The sequence below is a fragment of the Humulus lupulus genome, chromosome 4 (genome assembly GCF_963169125.1).
Source record: "Humulus lupulus chromosome 4, drHumLupu1.1, whole genome shotgun sequence".
NCBI lineage: Eukaryota > Viridiplantae > Streptophyta > Magnoliopsida > Rosales > Cannabaceae > Humulus > Humulus lupulus.
The window spans coordinates 116848782-116870997 of record NC_084796.1 but is presented as its reverse complement, the minus strand read 5'-3'; the positions used below and the strand labels follow the sequence as shown (position 1 = coordinate 116870997).

Here is a 22216-nt window from a genome sequence, read left to right as displayed (position 1 = left end):
AATGCGACTTGAACGTGCAGCAGAATTTTGCATCCGACATATTATATATTTTTTGCATTGTTCCACTTTAAAAAAATGTAGGAAACCTTAAACAACTGAAACTGACTATGAACTTCATTCAATTCATCGTGGAAGGCCATATTGCAACCTCTGAATAGCCATCTTCAGTAGCACAAGCTCGGAACATTCCCAATGTATTGAAAGGCATTGCAACTTCTCCTGTGGCGGATACAGCAACAAGGCCAGCAGTGTTTTTTGGAAAGCTCTCCACAGCATAATCTGCAGCATCGTTGAGAGAAAGGCCTTTGAACTCCATGAGAGCTGCCACGTCCCTTGCCACTGTGCCACGGATTATGGCCTCACCTGTTCCGGTGGCAGAGACTGCACAGAGATGGTTGGCATAAGTTCCTGCACCTATGATGGGGGTGTCCCCAATCCTTCCCACCATCTTATTGACAAGTCCACCCGTAGAAGTAGCAGAAGCTAAATTTCCCTGTTTGTCAACAGCCACACATCCAACTGTCCCTTTGCTGTCTCCGTTTGGAATCCATTTCTCACTCTTGAGATCTTTCGGCGTTGGTTGTGTATAATCAAGCTGTGTAGATCCATGATCATGAAAGTAATTTTAAATTCATAATCAAGACGTGTACAAAGTTTTATCTTAGCCTCCTAAAGGAAGAAAGTGCTAATGTACCTGCGTTCTATTGGCTTCTTTTGCTTGCTTTAGCCGTTCAATATTTTCTTCATTAACTGATATTCCACAATAGAAAAATAAAATGGAACGAATTTACCGAACAAAATTTTCTGGCTGAGTCGCGGACAAAGTCGCTCTCTTTAAGACATTTCACGGCTCTGCCCCAAGTGTGCACGGCAGTCTATCAACCACGCCGTCCCCAGGATAAAACAGCCCTCTGTACGAATCCTCCCTGCACCGAGAGGATCGTTCTTGTACACCCTTTATTAAATTGCTCTCTGAGAAATTTCGTAGAAGAAAACTCTCTGTATTTTTCTTAATCTATTTCCAAAAATCTGTATTTTTCTTAATCTATTTCCAAAAAAGTTGTGTCTTATTTATACACAGAGAAATCCCCAAAACGGTCAAAAACGTTTTTTCTTAATAAATCAGAGGAGGATTAAGGATTAAACGGCTAAAAACGTTTATCATTAAGTAAAAATAAAACCGTTTTTGGTATTATTAAAATGAACGTTTTAAAATTAATTTAATTAATAAAATGATATAAACGTTTAGATACCTTTGTTTAAAAAAAATAAAACGTTAACACCACACCACCCACCAGCCAGCTCAGGTCGGTCGGACGGCCGGTGGCGCGCGCGTGGTGGTCAAGTGTGTGAGTCCTCACCCATTCGCACAAAACTGGGTACCCCTTGGGGCACACCCCAAGTCATTGCATTTGCAATATATATACACTCCAAGAAGAGTGTTCCAAATCCATGTGGGACTTTTCCCATATCACACACAAATGTATCAATTTTTAATAATTCATAACAAAAGGTTCCAACAATCCCCCACTTGAATTTTTAAAAATACTTTCTTGAGCAATTTCAGAATCTATAAGATTGTGCATAAACAAATGTATCTTTCGATTTGAACATTTGCGTAGTGAATACGATTTAGATTATACTAGAGTGACACGTAGTCTTGAACTCTATTTCTAACATCGTACCACGCACCAACCTTTCAAGGGTGTAATCAAAACAGCCCGTGCGTTAATGGCCATGCACGTCTATCCCAGTATAGTGAATGCTCTAGAAATTTTGCCCAAATTCCATAGGAAGCGGCCCCACTTCCACATTCACGTAGGTGAGTCTATCAAGAGTACTCCTGTAGCTCGGTACTCCACTCCACATAGAGTATAGATCTCATTAAGAGTTTCTTTTAACTCATCCTCTCATCGCTTCAGGAATTCATGCTTCTATTTGCTTTAATGGAAATAGCATGATTCAACTCATATCACTTCACAACTTGTTATTACCCATTGAACCTAGTTCTTGGGATCTCCAGTCTTTAGGTTGGGTTACCATCATGAGTGATTCATCATTCTAAGGGCAATAGTCCCATTCCCTTCGATGTTTTAAGGACTTTCTCTCTAGCTAATCCTTTCGTCAAAGGATCTGCTAGGTTATCATCAGTGCGTACATGATCCACTCTAATAGCTCCTGTTGAGAGAAACTCTCTAACAGTACTATGCTTACGATGTATCTGTCGTCTCTTACCATTGTAATAACGGTTCTGAATTTTTGCAATAGCCGCGGTACTATCGCAGTGGATCAACACAGCTGGTATCGGTTTTTCCCATAAAGGGATCTCAGCTAGCAGGCTTCTCAGCCAACCTGCTTCTTCACTAGCTGTAGCTAGTGCTATCATTTCTGACTCCATGGTGGACTGTGCCAAAATAGTCTGTTTCTTTGATTTCCAAGAAACAGCTCCACCAGCTATACTAAAGATATAGCCACTTGTTGCTTTGGAGTCATCAGACAGAGAGTTCCAGTCTGCATCACTATAACCTTCGAGAACAGCTGGAAACTTCTGATAATGTAATCCAAGGTTCATGGTTCTCTTTAGGTATCTCATGACCCTTTCAATAGCATGCCAATGCTCTATACTAGGTCTGCTAGTAAACCTGCACAATAATCCCACGACATAGGCAATGTCGGGTCTCGTACAATCAGTGGCATATCGAAGACTGCCAATGATGCTCGCATAGTCAGATTGTCTTACACCGTCACCAGTGTTCTTAAATAACTTTACACTTGGATCATATGGTGTGCAAGCAGGTTTACAATCAAAGTAATTATATTTCTTTAGAATCTTCTCAATATAGTGAGATTGATCCAGAGAAATTCCCTTTTCGGACCTAGTAATCTTAATACCAAGGATTACATTCGCTTCTCCGAGGTCCTTCATATCAAAGTTAGCACACAACAGAGATTTCACAACATTAACAGCATGGATATTCGAACCAAATATGAGCAAGTCATCCACATATAGACATACAATAGTGCAAATGTCATTATCAGATTTATAATAAATGCATTTGTCACTTTCATTCACTTTAAATCCATGTGAGATAACTAAATTGTCAAATTTCTCATGCCATTGCTTAGGTGCCTGCTTAAGACCATACAGAGATTTATCTAACTTGCAAACCTTATGTTCCTGGCCATGGATCACAAACCCTTCCGGTTGATCCATATAGATCTCTTCTTCCAATTCACCATTCAAAAAAGCAGTCTTAACATCCATTTGGTGTACAACTAGATTGTGTATTGCAGCTAGGGAAATCAAAACTCTAATGGATGTTATTCTCGTAACAGGTGAAAAGGTGTCAAAGAAATCTATGTTCTCTCTCTGCCTAAAACCCTTGGCTACCAAACGAGCCTTGTATTTTTCAACAGTACCATCGGGTTTCAATTTCTTTTTCAAGATCCACTTACAACCTATAGGCTTACAACCAGGAGGTAAATCAACTAAGTGCCACGTTTTGTTAGACTCAAGAGACTCCATCTCATCATTTATTGCTTCTTGCCAAAGGTCAGCATCTAAAGAGCACAAGGCTTCTTGGAGGTTAGCAGGATCCTCCTCTAATGTATAGACACAGAAATCAGAACCATAATCTTTAGCAACTCTAGTTCTTTTACTTCTCCTAGGTTCTGATTCTCTATCCTCAATATGTTCATTATTCCTAATCACAGGAATGTTGCTAGTAGATGCGCCCCCACTATTTCTCAATTTAAAAGGGAATCTATGTTCATAAAAATCAGCATCATTTGATTCCACAATAACATGCGCATTTACATCATAGAACCTATATGCTTTACTATTAACTGCATATCCGATAAATACACATTCATAGGCTCTACTTGCTAGTTTAATTCTCTTAGGATCAGGAATACGAACATAAGCCAGACAACCCCAAGTTCTAAAATAAGACAGGTTAGGTTGCCTATTTTTCAAGATCTCATAAGGTAAAACTTTACTTTTAGACTTAGGAACTCTATTCAGCACATAACAAACAGTCAAAAGAATTTCACCCCACCAATGAGATGCAGCACCAGAATTCAATAAAATAGCCACAACAGATTCAGTAAAAGTTCGATTCTTCCTTTCAGCTTTACCGTTCATTTCAGGTGAATATGGTGCAGTGGTTTCGTGTACAATGCCATGTGAATTATAAAACTCAATAAACATGTTTGAATCATATTCAGTTCCTCTATCACTACGAAACCTTTTAATTTTCTTATTGAATTGATTCTCAATTTCAGTCACAAATAATTTGAACATGTCAAGCGCATCACTTATATTTTTCATCAAGTACACATAAGTAAAGTCAGAACAATCATCAATAAAAGTGATAAAATAACGTTTATTATTCCTAGTTAACGTTCCGTCAAGTTCACAAATATCTGAATGAATTAAATCTAGTGGCTCAGATTCTCTAGTAACAGATTTATGAGGAGTCTTAGTTATTTTTGCTTGACTACAAAAATCACATTTTTCAAAATCATTTTCTGACACTTTAGGAATCAGTCCTATGTTACTCATGTTCTTAATAATGCGCTTATTAACATGACAAAGTCTAGCATGCCAACCATTAAAATCACACAACATATAAGCAGAAGGAGAAACTTTATTGGATTCAACATTTAATTTAAACATACCATCAGTAGCATAACCCTTCCCAACAAAAATACCATTCTTAGTGATGGTGTACAAATCAGCCCCAATAGTTTGAGTAAACCCAGCCTTATTAAGCAGAAAACCAGAAACCACATTCTTTCTCATCTCAGGAGTATGCATTACATCTTTCAGTAATAAAGTCTTTCCTGAGGTAAACTTAAGCTCCACATTTCCCATCCCAGCAACAATAGTGGTGTGGGAATCTCCCAACAGCACTTTCTTATCATCAGCAGCAGTGTATGTTTTAAACATAGCACGGTCATAGCAGACATGGCGAGAAGCGCCAGTGTCTACCCACCACCCATCTGATCCACCAATAAGGTTGATCTCAGAAATCATAGCTATAAAAGCTTCTTCAGTCAAGTTAGCTTGCGGAGCAGTGCTTGGCTTGTTCCTACACTTACGTGCCATATGACCTGGCTTGTTACAAACGTAACAAAAGAATTGTCCAGAGTCATTCTGTTTAGGTGGAGGCTGCTGCCTTCCATGTTGGTTCCTGTTATGGTTCCAATTCTGATTGTTGTTTCGAGGATTGTGCTGGTTGTTGCGGTTGGGATTTGAATTCGCGTTGCGGTTGGAATTTGAATTCGAGTTGCGGTTCTGATTCTTAAAGGTTTTTCCATTTGGCTTCAGAACCGCAGGTGTGGGCTTCTTAGGGATGCTGTTAGAGACAACAAGCACCTCTTCTTTCTGGTCTTGTTTCCTTGCTTCCTCCTCGATACGAAGGCGGGTGATCAAACTTTCTAAGGAAAATTCCTTAGTCTTATGCCTGAGAACATTTTTAAAGTCCTTCCAGGAAGGAGGTAATTTGTCAATTAAAACAGCAACTTGAAACTGTTCATCAAGGGCCATACCTTCCGAGATAATCTCATGAGCAATTTTCTGAATTTCGTGAGATTGGGCCTCCACAGATTTGTCATCAACCATCTGATACTTCAGGTAGCGACTAACAGCGTATTTTTTAGTCCCCGCCTCCTCTGTATCGTATTTCTTTTGCAGCGCCTCCCAAATCTCCTTTGCTGACTTGTCTGAGTTATAATAGTCATATAGATCATCAGATAAACCGTTAAGAATAAAATTCTTACATAGGAAATCGTTTTCCACCCATGAGTCCAAGTCCTTCTGTTGCTTCTCACGTTCAGTCTGATTGTCCTTGTCGGTCGAGGCTTCAGGGACAACCGGCTTCAGAGCAGTGAGCACAAACGCCACCTTCTTCATGGTCAGATAAAAAAGCATCTTCTGTTTCCAACGCTTAAAGTGCAAACCCTCAAAGAGAAATGGTTTGTTAATATCAACAGAGGTAGAACCAGAAAATTCATCGGTCGCAGCCATAGCAGAACAGAACGTCTTAAAATTGATATTCCACAATAGAAAAATAAAATGGAACGAATTTACCGAACAAAATTTTCTGGCTGAGTCGCGGACAAAGTCGCTCTCTTTAAGACGTTTCGCGGCTCTGCCCCAAGTGTGCACGGCAGTCTATCAACCACGCCGTCCCCAGGATAAAACAGCCATCTGTACGAATCCTCCCTGCACCGAGAGGATCGTTCTTGTACACCCTTTATTAAATTGCTCTCTGAGAAATTTCATAGAAGAAAACTCTCTGTATTTTTCTTAATCTATTTCCAAAAAAGTTGTGTCTTATTTATACACAGAGAAATCCCCAAAACGGTCAAAAACGTTTTTTCTTAATAAATCAGAGGAGGATTAAGGATTAAACGGCTCAAAACGTTTATCATTAAGTAAAAATAAAACCGTTTTTGGTATTATTAAAATGAACGTTTTAAAATTAATTTAATTAATAAAATGATATAAACGTTTAGATACCTTTGTTTAAAAAAAATAAAACGTTAACACCACCCGCCAGCTCAGCTCGGTCGGACAGCGGCGCGCGCGCGTGTGGTGGTCAAGTGTGTGAGTCCTCACCCATTCGCACAAAACTGGGTACCCCTTGGGGCACACCCCAAGTCATTGCATTTGCAATATATATACACTCCAAGAAGAGTGTTCCAAATCCATGTGGGACTTTTCCCATATCACACACAAATGTATCAATTTTTAATAATTCATAACAAAAGGTTCCAACATTAACGAAATAACTCGAGTCTACAGTCTCAACACCCTGAAAATTTCACCAAAAACATACTAGAAGAATCAATAGTGAGTTAATTTAAGGTGAGTGTTGGATTCTTTTCAAGTTAGATACCGAGTTTATGAACAAAATGGATGAAAACATGGTGCATGACCCCAATTGAGAAGTCCAAGAAAGAGGAGGCACTTACTTGTTCTCTTGCAAAGGCTTCTGCTCCATCAAATGCAAGGTATATATGAGGAGTTTTTTCCATGACCAAACGTGCCAATGATATAGCATTAACAACAGTTTTGAGGCCAGAAACAGCTCCACAATTCTTTGTGTTTCCATCCATAATACTAGCTTCCATTTCATCATCGCCATTGCAATTTAAAACAGAGCCTTTACCGGCATTAAAATGTGGATTGTTCTCCAGCTCACGGACCTACATATATACACCATATGCTTACTTGGTAAGTTCATAGTAGCAAAATTATACAACACCCACCAAGGCTTAGCTTGTACTCTTCATTTTGTTAAATTTATATATGTATTATGAATTTATAATACACAGTTGAGACTCACAACCTACCAAAAAAGAAAAAGCATACGACAATGAAGGGTCTTAATGAATTCTTAGTTTAGATTTGTCCCCAAAAAATTGATAATGCCTTTTACAAATATAGACACACAATAAATCAATGGTGAAACTTAAACTTTTCCTAATAGAAAACTTATGAAATATACTAAGGGTTTATACTTTTTTGGATCTTGTGTTTTGTTCTATTACCTGTTTGGACCCTGTGTTTTGACAAATTACTTTTTGGACCCTATGTTTTGTAAAATTATTAAAATAGAACCCTAAACCCAATTTTGGTCAATGATTTCTCAACTAAAATCACAAATAATTTACTAAACTAACAATTCAGAACAAAAATAAAATCATTCTGCTTAAAAATTGTGTTGTTATATTCAATTTTTTCTTCATCAAAATTGAGTTTAGGATTCTATTTTAACCATTTCACAAAACATAGGGTCCAAAAAGTAATTTGTCGAAACACAGAGTCCAAATAAATAATTGGACAAAACACGGTCTAAAAAAGTATAATCCCATATACTAATAGTGCAATTGAAAAATGAGAAAGTGTCCTTTATATTCATTTATTCATTATTTTTTTTTTTATCTCATTGTCTATTAGCATATATAGTGAAGGATATTAATAGTTTTATTTTAGTTCTCCGGTTATGACAGTCTTTATATTATTAGACTTTTAAATACGGTTTTTTTTAAATAAAGATTATACTAATATATATAAATGTATAGAATTTTTAAAATTTTACATCAATATGAAGTTATACACATTTATATTAATTTTTCAAAAATACAAATTACACAATTCACGCTAAGTAAAAAAAAAATGGACATATACAGTTTATATTAAAAATACGGTTTGTAATATCAAATATACATGTATTTTATATCTCTGATGAAAAACAGTGACTCATTTCTCTCCCCCATTGTGAGTCTATGACCGTATCCCCTCAACTTTCCCTTCTTTTTTTCTTCACATCTTCACAATTTTTACTCCTCATTCTTACCACTCTCACTACCATAGTAAATTGGTTATCTCTACCCATTCTCACTGTTTCTCTCTCTAAATTTTTTCATGGTCTCATTGTCCCTCTCTGTTTTTCTCCCCATTTATCTTTGTGGCTTGAAGATTAAACTCATTCTTTCCATTCATCTACCAGGTTTCTTTCTCTGGCTACTCACCATTTTTGTTGGTTTGGTATTCGAATCCTTGGTTTTAATGTGTGTGTGTCTACACTAGCAAATGAAATACTTTGTTATGATGTTGGAGCTTGGTAAATTAGGGCATTAGAATTGTGTTTTCAAAACTGGTAGATGACTCAATGATTGTGTATCTATAATTTGGTAGTCTGGACTCGGTCATTGGTAGAAAAAAAATGCTACGTAAGAAAGTGGGGATATGTTTATGCAATAAATGAATAAGGATTTTATGCAAGATTGCTTCTCACTTAGGGTTTGGTTGTTGGTCAGACAGTATGATTTTATTTGTCCATTACTTGGAGTTGACTGAGCTACATGATTAATTTATAAATTCTGTTATATTTTGATTTTGTAACAATCTTTTACTAGTCCGTGAATGTATAATATGTTATATTTTGGTTTTGTAACAATTTGTTACAAGTTCGTGAATATATAATATGTTATATTTTGGTTTTGTAACAATTTGTGACAATTTTGTGAATGTGTATTATACTATTTGGTATATTGAGTCATAAGAAATGAGTTTGTGAATGTGATTTCCTCTTCATTAGTGTAAGATAGCTGGTTATTGAGCATATGTTACAAGTTTAAAATGCAAGAATTAAACTAGGGATATTCTCATTTCCATGATTGATAAAATTCTTTAGGACCATCAGCTCTCTTTTAATCCACTGCCAATTAATTTATCGCGTACACAATCTCAAAGTATGATCAGGTTAAAAGTCAAGTTGTGCATTAGTTTAGATTATTGGATCTCCCAACCATTAGAAAAACATATAGCAAATATTTTTTAGTGCAAAAGACTAAAAAGAGGTATGCAATAATATAACATGGTTATATATATATTAGAGAAATATCGTTTTTTTTATAACTAATATTTCTGGAATATAGAGTAATATATGAGTTTTATTTGTTGGTCAGGTATTATTTTAGTATTGAAACACTGATAGTAGTTGTTATAGTTTTTGGCTAATATATATTCTGTAACAATCTGTTACAGTTATGTAAAGTATGTTTACTATTTTATTTTGATTTTTACCGTCATGATTTTTGTAAACTTTGTTTACTGACTTGATAATTTAATGGTTTTATTAGTTTTATTGTATTCATGTTTGTTTACTTATATTTTGTTGTTTACTGATTTGGTGTATGTGTGTGTGTGTTTTTTTTGATAGTTTGGAGTGATCTTTGCTTCTGTTGATTTTCTTTTGTAACATATGAAATCTCTTTATGAATAAAGAATTATATAATCGTTTTTCAACTTTAGTCGTTGAAAAATCTGAATCTCATTTTTCATTTTGCTCTTATTATATGACATTTTGGAGTCTTTTTAATCAAATATGCTTATTTGGGAAGGGAAGTTATGTATGGCTATTTTCTAAACAAGTTTTCTCTTTTCCTTGTCAATTGTATATCATTCTTATCTATTAAAGATGAAGTCAAACAGAAAAGACAGAACAATAGTAGTGGACACACTAAGATACCCCCATGAAAACAAATACAATTCTGTAAAGGAGGTTTACAATCTCATAACAATTCGATTCACTAGATTTCTTTTTAACTCCAGTTGCATATTTATACTGAAGTGTTTCTTTAAACTCCGAGCTTCTTAGATCGATTCTTTCTCCGATCGGCATTGTTGTTTTCTTGGTTTCCTGGGTTCCGATCGGCGTTGGTGGTGCAACTTTCGCGATCAATTTCCAGAGATTTGATCGGCCACATTTTTTTTTCTTTTCTGTTTGACGTTGCTGGTTCTCTGGTTTCGATCGGCATGGGTGGATGTGGTGTTGTGGATTGGAATTGTGTGTGTAATGAACTATTCTATTAACTAGGTGATGTAAATTTGTAAATAATTTTAGTTACCATATATTTAGATTTTCTTTTAAAAAATTGATCATGTGAAAATTTCCCTTAAAAAATTAGGGGTAACCATATGGCCATCCTTATTCCCCTAACTCCGTCGTTGGTGTCGCACTATAGTTTCTTTTGTAATCTATCTTTTCATAGATAAAGAAAGGGAAATTTTATCCTTTATGCATCATAATATATTTAATTTTTTTTAAATGACAACATAAAAATTCTCCCCATATTATGCCCCCTCTTATATTTTGGACACAAATACCCTCCTCACTCAAATTTAACACTTCACTCTCTCTATCTCTTTCTCTCATCCCTCATTTACAGCCATTTTTTCACAGCTCAGAGGTGGAACGAATTGGAAGTTTCTTGGCGTTTTTAAGAGAAAAAATCATGGGTAAGTATCATTTCATTAATTTACTTATGAATATGAAATGCCATAGTTAGAAATTAGATTTGAACTGTTCCGAAGTTGAGTTTGTATTTTTTTCTGCAACTTTTGAACTGTTCTTCGGATCTGAGATTTCCAAAATCGATAGTACATCGATGCTCCATCGATTCCCCATCGATTCCATGTCGATGCTAATGCGAACATCTAAATTAGATGATATTTTCGATGTAATATCGATGGTGTATCGATGTTGCATCGATGTCATATATGTTGATTTGGTTCAGCGTCGATATGGAATCGATGTGGCATCGATATTACATCGAAATTGAATCGCATACATAGGGCAACCATCAGCATCGATTCCACATCGATTCTACATCGATTCCATATCGATACTGAGGAAAATTTCGACGTTAGTATCGATGTAATATCGATGGTGTATCGAAATGCCATCGATGCCATATATGTTTATTTGGTTCAGCGTCGATGTAGCATCGATGTGGCATCGATGTAACATCGACGCTGAACCAAATAAACATATATGGCATCGATGGCATTTCGATACACCATCGATATTACATCGATACTGAGGCAAATATATAATTTCGATGTTGGTATCGATGATGTATCGATGGTGGTATCGATGTTGAATCGATGCCATATATGTTTATTTGGTTCAGCGTCGGTAAGGCATCGATGTGGCATCGAAATGGTATCGCATCGAAATGGCAACCATCAGCATCGATGATGCATCGAAATGTCATCGATGTGGCATCGATTTTGAACTACAATACAGATTTTCATAGGCATCGATTTACCATTGATTCTTCATAGATTACACTTTATTTTTATAATTTTCTTATGTTTTCTTTTTTGTAAATTTGCAGGTTCCAGAGTTAATATAATTGTTTCTTACAACGGTGTTTGGGAACAGAAAAGAGAAAAATGGAATTTCAAAGCTGGTTCGAACACTATAATACATGTACCAATTGATGTTGGTTACATAGAATTATTGGAGAAGTTGTATTCAAAGTTGAAAGTGGATAGGTCATTGTTTGACTTAAAGTTGGAAGTGCCGTTTACATGCAATGATTTTAGTGTAGATCCCATTGAAATCACAGATGATGAAGGAGTTAGTGCTCTTATTCTTGAAAATTCAAAGTCCTTAAAACATCGGGTTCCTTTATGCGTTAGTTCGATTGTAAAGAACATTGCTCTTATTGATCCATCTCCTAGAGCGAGTGTTAATATGGAAAATCATAATCAATCATGCACGGCTATTCCACAAACAGCTACTGGGCCAAGTGTATGCATGGGAGGTCCTAGTCATAATGAAACTTTTTTTCCCCCAACAAATCTCCCGCATGATGATGGGTATGAGTATGAGCCTTATGTCAATGACGATCCAGTTGCCCTTTTTGGTGATGATGATGAAAGAGTTGAGGGGTGCAGTAGTTCTGATGATAACTCAGAGGATCAGTTGTCGATGCTACATGTGGTTCAAGTAGATAATTTAAATGTACGACCATTGCCAAGTCGTCAAGAAAGCCAAGGACGGAGGACTGCTGGATCAGAGAGCAGTCGTCCAACTACACAAGATGATGGAAATAGATGGAGTTCTCCAGCGTATACTGCTGAAGATATCCCATGCCCCTCTTATGTTATCCCCACGTTATCTGGGGTGAGTTGTGGAGTAATAGAAGTTGGGAAAGTTTTTGAGAACAAGTTAGAGTTGAAGACGAAGGCACACTTGTATGCAATGAAGCAGAACTTCGAGTTTGTGGTGAAGAAGTCAGGTACTGAAGTTTGGTATATCACTTGCAAGGATCCTGATTGTGGGTGGAGATTGAGGGGGAAGAGAATTCCTAAATCTGATATGTTCGAGATAACTCGTTTCACCAACAAACACACTTGCTCACTTGACCTCCGACATAAAGGCCATCGCCAAGCTGCACCTTGGGTTATTGGTCATTGCATAAAGAAAAAATATCAGACTGGATCGAATGCGTACATGGCAAACAACATAAGAGAGGACATTAAGAATGATTATGGCATTGAGTTATCATATGGAAAAGCTTGGAGATGCCGAGAGAAGGCTCTTTCTTATGTCAGAGGGACACTGGAAGCATCCTACCAGAGGTTACCATCGTACCTGTTCATGCTTCAACAGAAAAATCCCGGGACGTTGACAGATTTTGTCACTGAGGAAGATCGATTCAAATATTGCTTTTTCTCACTCGGAGTTAGTAGAAGAGGGTTTCGTACATGTCGTCCTGTGTTATGTGTGGACGGTACCTTTTTAAAGACAAAATACGGTGGGCAGATGTTATGTGCAGTCGCACTGGATGCAAATAACCATCTATATCCAGTTGCATTTGGTATTGTGGATAGTGAGAATCATGATTCTTGGAAGTATTTCATGTCAAAGCTAAAAGAAGCGATTGGGGAAGTCGAGGACTTGGCGTTTGTATCTGACAGGCATGCAAGTATTACACATGCCTTGGAAACTATTTTCCCCGATGCCTATCACGGTGCTTGCTACCACCACATTAGTATGAATGTGGTTGCTAAATTCAAGACTGATCATTGTCATGTGTTGATGTATAATGCGGCATATGCTTTTAGGAAATTCGAGTTCCACGCTAACTTCGAAAAAATCAAATCAAAAGACCCAGCCATTGCTCAATACCTAGAAGGAATGGGTTTTGATAAGTGATCCCGTGCTTACTTTCCTGGAAATAGGTATGTCATTGTCAATTGTATTTTAATTTTTGAAATCTTCTAAATGTATGTTACTATTAAATTTTAGTTTTCCTGGATATTAGGTATAATATAATGACAAGCAATTACGTTGAAAGTTTCAACAATAAGACCCGGGACGCTAGGAGCTTTCCGATAACTACATTCGTCGAATTTATTCGCTTCACACTACAGTCCTGGTTCTGTAATAGGAGAGAAACTAGCGAGAAGACAACTACTACTCTTGCACCGACCTATGAGAAAAATTTGGTGGATATGGCTGAGAAAGCTCGATTCTTGATTCCTTATGCAATAGGGAGGCATGAGTTCCATGTGTTAGATGGTGAGCTGAATGGTGAAGTCGACCTCCTGAATAAGACATGCACATGCGGCGTGTTTCAGATTATTGGTATCCCATGTGCTCATGCACTATCTGGATCCCTTAAGCGAGGGGTGAACTTTTATTCGTTGTGTTCAAATTACTATAAAATTGAGACATGGAGGTCCTCTTACACAGAATCTATATATCCTACTGGTAACGAGGAAGAGTGGATTGTTCCACATGACATTATGACAATAACAGTGAGAACACCTGCGCAGAAAAACCCGGTTGGTCGTCCAAAGAAGAAACAAGGTAGGCCTAAGACGAAACGCCATCCTTCCAATGGAGATAAATTGGTTGTTCCACGCAAGTGCAGCACTTGTGGAGGTCTAGGCCATAATAGGGCAACTTGTAAAGTTCGTGTTTGAAATTTATGGCATCAATGTTAAACTTTTTATTTGGGTACTAATGGTCTTTGTTACTCTTTTTATTTGTGTATTGATGGACTTTGTTACTCTTTTTATTTGTGTATTAATGGACTTTGTTACTCTTTATATTTGTGTATTAATGGACTTTGTTAATCGAAACGACATTTTTTATATACAATACTAAGGAGAAATATACTATTGTGTGTCATCGAAATCAAAATAAATGTTCTAACATCAAGGGTACACATTCTCATAAAAAATGTCGATGCATAATTTATCCCTGAAGTACTGAATGTTGTCCTCGATGGCATATGATAAGGGAATGTCTCCAAGAATGAACTCCAAGTGTTTGATGGCGAATACACCACAATCTCCGCTGAAACCAAGAAATCTTTATTGTGAGTGTATTGAAAATTAAAGGAGAACATTATTGAAAATATGAATTTAGTACGTCTACCTGGTTCTAGACTGTGGGACAATATCAGTGGACATGCGCCGCCAATCAAAGTTTGGAACGGTGATCTTCGGTCTAGCTATTTTTAACTTGGGGTGTCCTTTAAACATACCAGAAGCGTTGAGTAAAGATGGAAGCATCCTAGTCCAAGGCTCCATCAACTCAGACAACTTATTATGGCTAAAGTTAGAATGATATGAGTCAAATACAGTGATCATCCAATCAGCGAAATTTATTTCGCAAAGGACCCAGTGCCGATTTTCCATGCACCAGTGGAAGTAGACCTCGTTGCAATCACCCCAAGGCTTCTTGTACTTTTTGGCATCTCCTTTCAGGAAATCAAGAATGTCCGAGTCCCATTGGTAAGTCCTGCCATTTTTCTTGAATTCCTCGTATCTGGCAGGAATATATTGTGCAAATGATGAATCAAGTACGGTGGCTTTCACGGGGTACGTCTTCGGCTACTCAAAAAGACGTCTCCGTATAAGATAATTCGCAGCGTCGAGATGCTGCAAATAAATAGAGTAACGTTAAGGAAGAGTGGATTGTTAAAATGAGATAAATGTTCTAACAAACATAAGAGACTTACAGTTTCTGCCAACCATTCTTTTGCCACCTTCAACTTCAAGAACCAAACAGGGGTCCCATCACAACATTCCAACTTCCTCGGTCTGCTGTTATCAATCTCACCGAGTACCCATCGGTTAAAAGTTGTCAACATTTCTTGATCCAACACCTTTAAAGGAAGGATCGTAACTGGTTCCTTGAACTTTGGTTTCTTGGCTGCTGGAGTATAGTCCTCGTACCTTACTGGTCTCTGTCTAGTACGCTTGCCTGTAAAGGAGCAATTAGTATCTAATCTTTTTAAAACAAAAAAAAAACTCATGGATTAGTCGTACCTAAGACCGTCTGCACTGGCTGAGAATGTGTGGCTTCTCCAACAGAAGGCTCGTAACATGAGGGGAGAATGTCGTACTCTACATCATCTGTTGGAGTGGGTGCATGAGTATGTGCAGGAGTAGGTGCAAGAGTAGGTATACTACCTAGTGTTGCCAGCTTCTCTAATATGACTTCTTGATTTTTAAGGACGATACCTAGAGTGGCCTTAACATCGTCCACTGCACCTGATAGTCTGGCTATCTCACCCAACACCTCCTCATAAGCCCCAGGAGCAGGAGCAGGAGCAGAAGTAGGTTCTGTACTAGTATCTGGAGCAGACTCTGTCGGGGCATCCTCCACAAATATGCCAGCCTCAACGGCTATCTCAGCCACCGCAACAGCCTCTGCCTCAGGATCGTAAGGTCTTCCATCCTCTGGTGCAGGCTGGATCATATTCTGCAGCATCGCATACCTAGGAGCATCCCCCTCTGTCCTCTGATATACGGCATCAAAGAAGTCTCGCTCATTTGGTCGAGGCCTTAGGATAGAAATGCATGACAACTGTAATGGAAACACAACAATCAAATTAGAAATGACATAAGTTGATTAGTATAATTCAAAATTTCTTGAATTATTTAAATGTTTTATAACTTACATGTCTCCTCGCAAGTACATCCTTCAAATGCAAATGCTTCGGCTGGCCTATGCTCTCCCACTGTAGCATCCTAGGGAACTTGAATCCACAGGGCTTGGCGTGTTCCTTCTGTAAATCAAGAATCGTCTCGTACGCCCAATATTGCAAGGCTGGTGGATACCCCTTGCAAGTGTACTTTGCCTCCACCTTAAAACCCTTAGAAGACTCCGCCTCAATGATCTTCTTCGCCTTCTTACCTGGTATTGTACCACCAATCGCTTTCATATCTCTATTGAATTGTTTCACAGTTGTATCGAATGAAAGGGATCCCCATGGATACTTCTCAAAATAATCTAAATCCTCGACCATCGACAATGAATCTCGCCAAATAGCATTGTCGTTCTCAGCGCCCAATAGTATCCCCTCCACAAAGTAAACCAAACCGAGCTTGTACAAATCATCAGGTACATCGCACATACTAAAAGCTCGTTCCAAGATACTGAACCGAATGTCTTTTTCGGGTTCCACATTTAAATATGTATCAACTAGGCGGGAGGAAGTAATGTGAGGTTCAATGTCAACGGCAAGTGGTGGACAGGAGCAGCTCAGGCCGGTGATAATGGCGAACTCGTGCACCCCAAACTTACATAAGTTTGGGCCCATCAAGAAGTGCACCTCATCGCCACGCGGAGACTTGACCTTTCGCAAAAGTAGTGTGTGAACCAATGCCCCAGAGAACGAAAAGGGAGGGGCTGTGAAGAATGGTCCAAAAACAGACTCATTCACCCTCCCCAACAATCCATGCTCCTCAAATCTTTTCTTCAATTTTGTTAACCTCCCGGAACCCCTATAGGTCATACGACCGACATAATGATCCTCCATAGGGATCTCAAGTGGTGGGATACGTTTGGGTGGCATCTGCAAAATATCAAAAAAAAAAAAAAAAAATTAGTTGAATTTATAAAAAATACTCAATCTTTTGTTCAGCCTCGAAATGGGCTCGATGTACCATCGAAATAGCATCGATGGAGCATGGAATCGATGCCATATATGTTCAGCATCAATATGGCATCGATGTGGCATCGATAAACCATCGTTTGCCATCGATTATGCATCGGTATCGACATGGCATCGATGTAGAATCGATGTAGCATCGATGTAGCATCGATGCACCATCGATGGCCTTTCGATGGTACATCGATGCAGCCTTTCGAGTCCACATCGATGCTCCATCGATGCCATGTCGATGCTGATGCGAACATCCAATTGAGATGTTATTTTCGATGGTGTATCGATGTCGAATCGATGCCATATATGTTCAGCATCGATATGGACTCGATGTGGCATCGATGTGGCATCGATTATACTTCAGTATCGATTATGCATCGATTATGAAAGAATCGACATGGAATCGATATACCATCGATGGAGCATCGATTACTCACTGTATGTCATCGATGTGGAATCGAAAGAACATCGACCCACAAAATTTTTGCAGAATTTGCAGAATGCACATAGAATCAAACCCATTTTAAGCTACATTTTTTGCAAAATAAAGATTAACAATCAAACCCATTTCATCGATTTATACATTACGATTCAATTTTTTTTTAAAAAAAACACATGAAAACTGAATGTCTTACCTTACCGTGGCCGGAGATGGAGAAGACGGTGGCGACGGCGACTGTGGGGAGAGAGAGAGCTTCGCCTGAGATGGTGAGAATGTGACCCGAGAGAAAATAATGAGATAGAAATGAGAGAGTTTGGCTGGGAAGAGGGAAGAATTTGGTTTGGCTGGGAAGAGTAAAGAGTTCGGTTTGGCTGGGAAGAGAGAAGGTGAAGGGTCCTGATGGGTATTTTTGTCCAAAATTTTAAAATGGCATATATATGAGAGATTATTTTATGGTGGCATTTAAAAAAAATTAAGTATGTTATTACACATACTGTCTAAAATTTCCCTAAAGAAATAGAGCGTGATTTTATTTATATCTATGAGGTTCTAATACATGAGACCTTTATATGCAATTAGGATAGTATTGTTCTTTTAGCTTACTAATATTATATTATTAATGGGGAGCTAAGTTGTCAGATATCACAAGTTTTTTTTTGTTAGACATTCTTAATATATATCTTATATAACACCTTTTGAAAGTAAAATAATATCAAAATTAACTAGGTTTACAAAAAAATATCCAATAGATAAAATAATAAAATTAATAAACAAGAAAAACAAATATTTATTATAAAATTTAAACTGTCACAAGTTATCTTATATTTTGTTGTTGGACCAGTTAATGACTCCACGAGTAACTTAAAATTAATTAGTGATAAATGGAATGATTAATAGTCTCTTTTTTTTTTTGGGGTAATTATGAGTTAAAAAATTGTTCTATATATATTAATTAAAAAAATTTATAATAAGTGTTATTGTTCTATATATATATTAATTAAAAAAATTTATAATAAGGGGAGATGTTGTTGTTCTATATATATATATATATATATTAATTAAAAAAATTTATAATAAGTGGAGATGTTGTTATATATATATATATATATATATATATATATTAATATTACGACCACGAGTATTTTACTAAACCTGTAACTGCAGATCTACAAACATATCTTCTTCCTTTTTAAAATAAATAAATATATCTATAAAAAAGAGTGAAATTATATTATATTTATATATATAAGTACCACAAGTTCAACAAGGTCCAAGGCAGGCATTCCATCTTTGAGAGCTTCAATGCCGATCTGAAGGCAGTGGCGGAGGCTGTCCACTCGTGGCTGCAGTTGCTCCGGCGGATAATCGAGAGGAATTCCGCCACCGCCGCCGTGAAGTGCTAAAGCCCACCCCATTTTCTTCTTCTTCAAAGAGTGTTGTTAATTTAATTGCAATTCTTATTGTCTCTTTTGTTTATTAGATCAAGTGAAGTATGAAACAAATAAATAGAGCAATGCGGACTACCGGAATGGATGGGAGTCTTGTCTTGGTCTTGGAGTTAATAATAAAAAATAATCACATGAGTTTGAGTCTTGGTCCTGGAATTAATAATAATAATAAAAAAATTATAGTTTGATGGACCACGTGTTTTGTACTGTTTGTTTGGATCTGTATTTTTTTTAAAAATTATATTTTGGATCATATGTTTTATAAAATAGTTCAAATAAAATTTTAAATTCGATTTTGGTCAAATTTTTTTCAACTGAAATCACAAATAATTCAACAAACTAACAATTTAGAACAAAAATAAAATAATTATGCTATTTTTATATTCAATTTTTTCTGCATCAAAATTATGTTTATGAGTCTATTTGAACCAATTTACAAAATATAGAATCCAAAAATATTTTTTAAAATGAAAAAATATACATAGTAGAAAAAATATATTCCCATAAAATTCATGATAATATAGAGCACACGAACTGGCATCATATAACTCTAGCTCATCATTTTAGACATAGTCACGTGAAATAATAATAATAAAAACAGCAGAGTGTCATGTTTATTTAATTTAGGTCAAATAAGATTCTTTAACTATTACTCGGTAGTAGGGAAGCACATTTTCCCTATGGGGAGGCGCTTCGCTCCTAATGGGGTGGGGAATTCCTATCTAAATGGTGAATAGAGCGGGGACAGGGATAACTTTTAATCCTCTAATGTTAAATAGGGCGGGGATGGAGATAGCACTCTCCGCCCCGACGGGGCCCCGTTTAAATTTTTATATATTTTTGTAATATTTTATATGTATTTTATATATTTATTTATGTGTTTTTGTAGTATAGTAGTAACTTTTTTAATATTTTAAATTTTATTTAGGATAGTGTTTAATATTTTAAATAATAAATATTGTGCAACATTTTAATTTACATATAATTTATAATTTTTATTTTAAAATTTATTTTTTAAATAAATGGGTTCCCCATGGAGATTCCCCGCCTCAATAGGGGATTCCCCACCTCGTCCCCGACAGGGAATAAGCGGGGATAGAGCGGAGACGGGGATTAGAAATATAAATGGGGACGGGGGGAGCACTCCCTGCCAATTCCTCGCCCCGTGTGCATCACTACTCGGTAGAGTTATGGCAAAAATTTCTCCAAAACTATAAAAACTATTGAAAACACGCTCTTTCTATTGCATTTTAGTCTTTGCTGATGTGAACACAAGCCACTTCTACAGTTGCACTATGAAAGTTTATTTAACTAATTGAAACTAGCAAAAATCAAATTTATTGTGCTATAAATGTACAAACATTAGCTTTAAGAATACATATTTCTATAATTTTTCATTAGATTATTATCTATGCATATATTTTCCATCTGAACTCTCCAATCACTCGCGATACATTAGTATCACGTCAGTGTTACATCAACAAATAATTTTTTTAAAAAATAGAATATATGCAACATAATGGACACATTTTCAATAGTTTCTATATTTAGGGGGGATTTTATCCACTAAAAAAAATTCAGTGGGCAGAACTCTTTAAGGGCATAATTCGACGGAAAAAAAAAATCATATTTATCATTTAATTTATTAACAAATAATATAACCTCTACACTAATTTACTATGTGATATGTTCAAATACTAAATAATTTTGTTTAAAAAAATATTCTCATCTTTTCCCTTTTACTAAATTTATTCTCCAAATGATTTAAATATGTTTTATAATAATTCATTTAATCATCTAATATTAAAAAAAAATGATATTTGTGGCAAAACTACTCAAATTATACAAAATATTACACTTAAGTATAAAATTATTTTTTTGACGGCAAAAGTACCCAGTTCAACTTTTACTTGCACCATTGGTACATGTTTTTACTATCTACCGAAAAAGTTAACGACAGTTACTAACTGTGCACCTAAAAGTTGATCTTGGGTATTTTTGTCGTCAATAAAAATAAATTTGGGTATTTAAGTGCAAATTCAGACAACTTGGGTACTTCCACCGCTTATATCTTTTTTTAATTAACTTTTATTATAAGCTTATAAATTCACAAATTCAAATAGAATAACAAATCATTAAAATCAAAAGAAAGATATCCAAAATTTTTTTTTTTTTAATTTTAAAAGATGTGATAAAAAATTAATTTTGATTTTGATTGTATTAAATCAATATTTTAGGATAAAAATCAATATTTTATCTTTGTTTAAAAAAAAAATTGATAAAAATAAATCAATTTTTAGGATAAATAAAATTAAGAGGTCCAACACCTCAATATGAGTTCAATACCTCAATATGAGTTCAATTTTTTTTTTTAACTTTGTTTGATAAAATGAGGAGTTGGACCTCTTAATTTTATTTATCTTAAAATATTAATTTAATACAATCAAAATAAAAATTTATTTTTATCATATCTTTTAAAATAAAAAAGTTTTGGACATATTTCTTTTAATTTTAATGGTTGGCTATTCAATTTGAAATTGTAAATTTATAAACTTATAATAAAAGCTAATAATAATAAAAAATATATATTACGGTGAAAGTACATAATATTGGGATTGGTTAAATATAATGGTTAAGTTGTTTACACGTTGAGGTGCAAAACACTTAATAGTTTTCACTTAAAGAGAAGTGAAAACATGAGATTGTGTAGAAGGCGTCTAAAAGTGACTTTTATGGGTCTAAAGTGATACAATGAGGTATCCAAACATTCCTAAAAAGTTTGGTAGCATTTGAAGCAATTTTAGGACCATTGACGTGGCCCAAAGTTAAAGAGGGTGGCGATACGTCGCCCCTAAGTGGCGTAGCATCGCCTAAATGCGAAGGGCTGCAAAAGCCCTAGCAAGCAATGCATAGTCTGGGCAGTCTTTTAGGGTCGTACAGTGTAATGCCCTACTTCCTCAGAGTCGTTACTATGTGGGTTAAAAATGTACCATTAGCTTGCTAATCGAGGTTTTAGGTTAAAAGTGTGACTAAATTGAAATAAAACTCGTTT

General features: G+C 36.1%; 2 protein-coding genes across 2 annotated transcripts; both read right to left on the bottom strand.

The window, feature by feature from the left end:
* Positions 1-101: 101 nt before the first annotated feature.
* LOC133830746 (isoaspartyl peptidase/L-asparaginase-like) lies at positions 102-19273 on the bottom strand. The gene is made up of 6 exons (XM_062260795.1): positions 18970-19273; positions 6982-7215; positions 6786-6821; positions 3397-3400; positions 687-741; positions 102-602 (listed from the first exon to the last, which is right to left on the bottom strand). Exons 1-6 carry the CDS (start codon positions 19129-19131, stop codon positions 119-121), a joined length of 975 nt encoding a protein of 324 aa, XP_062116779.1. The 5' UTR covers positions 19132-19273; the 3' UTR covers positions 102-118.
* Positions 14445-18499, bottom strand: LOC133830744 (uncharacterized). Its single transcript, XM_062260793.1, has 6 exons — positions 17910-18499; positions 16288-17184; positions 15653-16193; positions 15343-15587; positions 14757-15262; positions 14445-14675 (listed from the first exon to the last, which is right to left on the bottom strand). The coding sequence occupies exons 2-5, from the start codon at positions 17182-17184 to the stop codon at positions 15215-15217; spliced, it is 1731 nt and encodes a 576-aa protein (XP_062116777.1). The 5' UTR covers positions 17910-18499; the 3' UTR covers positions 14445-14675; positions 14757-15214.
* Positions 19274-22216: the final 2943 nt, after the last annotated feature.

Coding starts and splice junctions, on each gene's coding strand:
- LOC133830744 (XM_062260793.1), bottom strand. CDS start 17,184: ATGCCACCCAAACGTATCCCACCACTTGAGATCCCTATGGAGGATCAT. Junction 16,194..16,287: donor ATGTACTTGCGAGGAGACAT/GTAAGTTATAAA, acceptor TTTCCATTACAG/TTGTCATGCATTTCTATCCT. Junction 15,263..15,342: donor AAGAATGGTTGGCAGAAACT/GTAAGTCTCTTA, acceptor ATTTATTTGCAG/CATCTCGACGCTGCGAATTA.
- LOC133830746 (XM_062260795.1), bottom strand. CDS start 19,131: ATGGGGTGGGCTTTAGCACTTCACGGCGGCGGTGGCGGAATTCCTCTC. Junction 6,822..6,981: donor AAGCCTTTGCAAGAGAACAA/GTAAGTGCCTCC, acceptor TGAAATTTTCAG/GGTGTTGAGACTGTAGACTC. Junction 603..686: donor AATAGAACGCAGGTACATTA/GCACTTTCTTCC, acceptor TGATCATGGATC/TACACAGCTTGATTATACAC.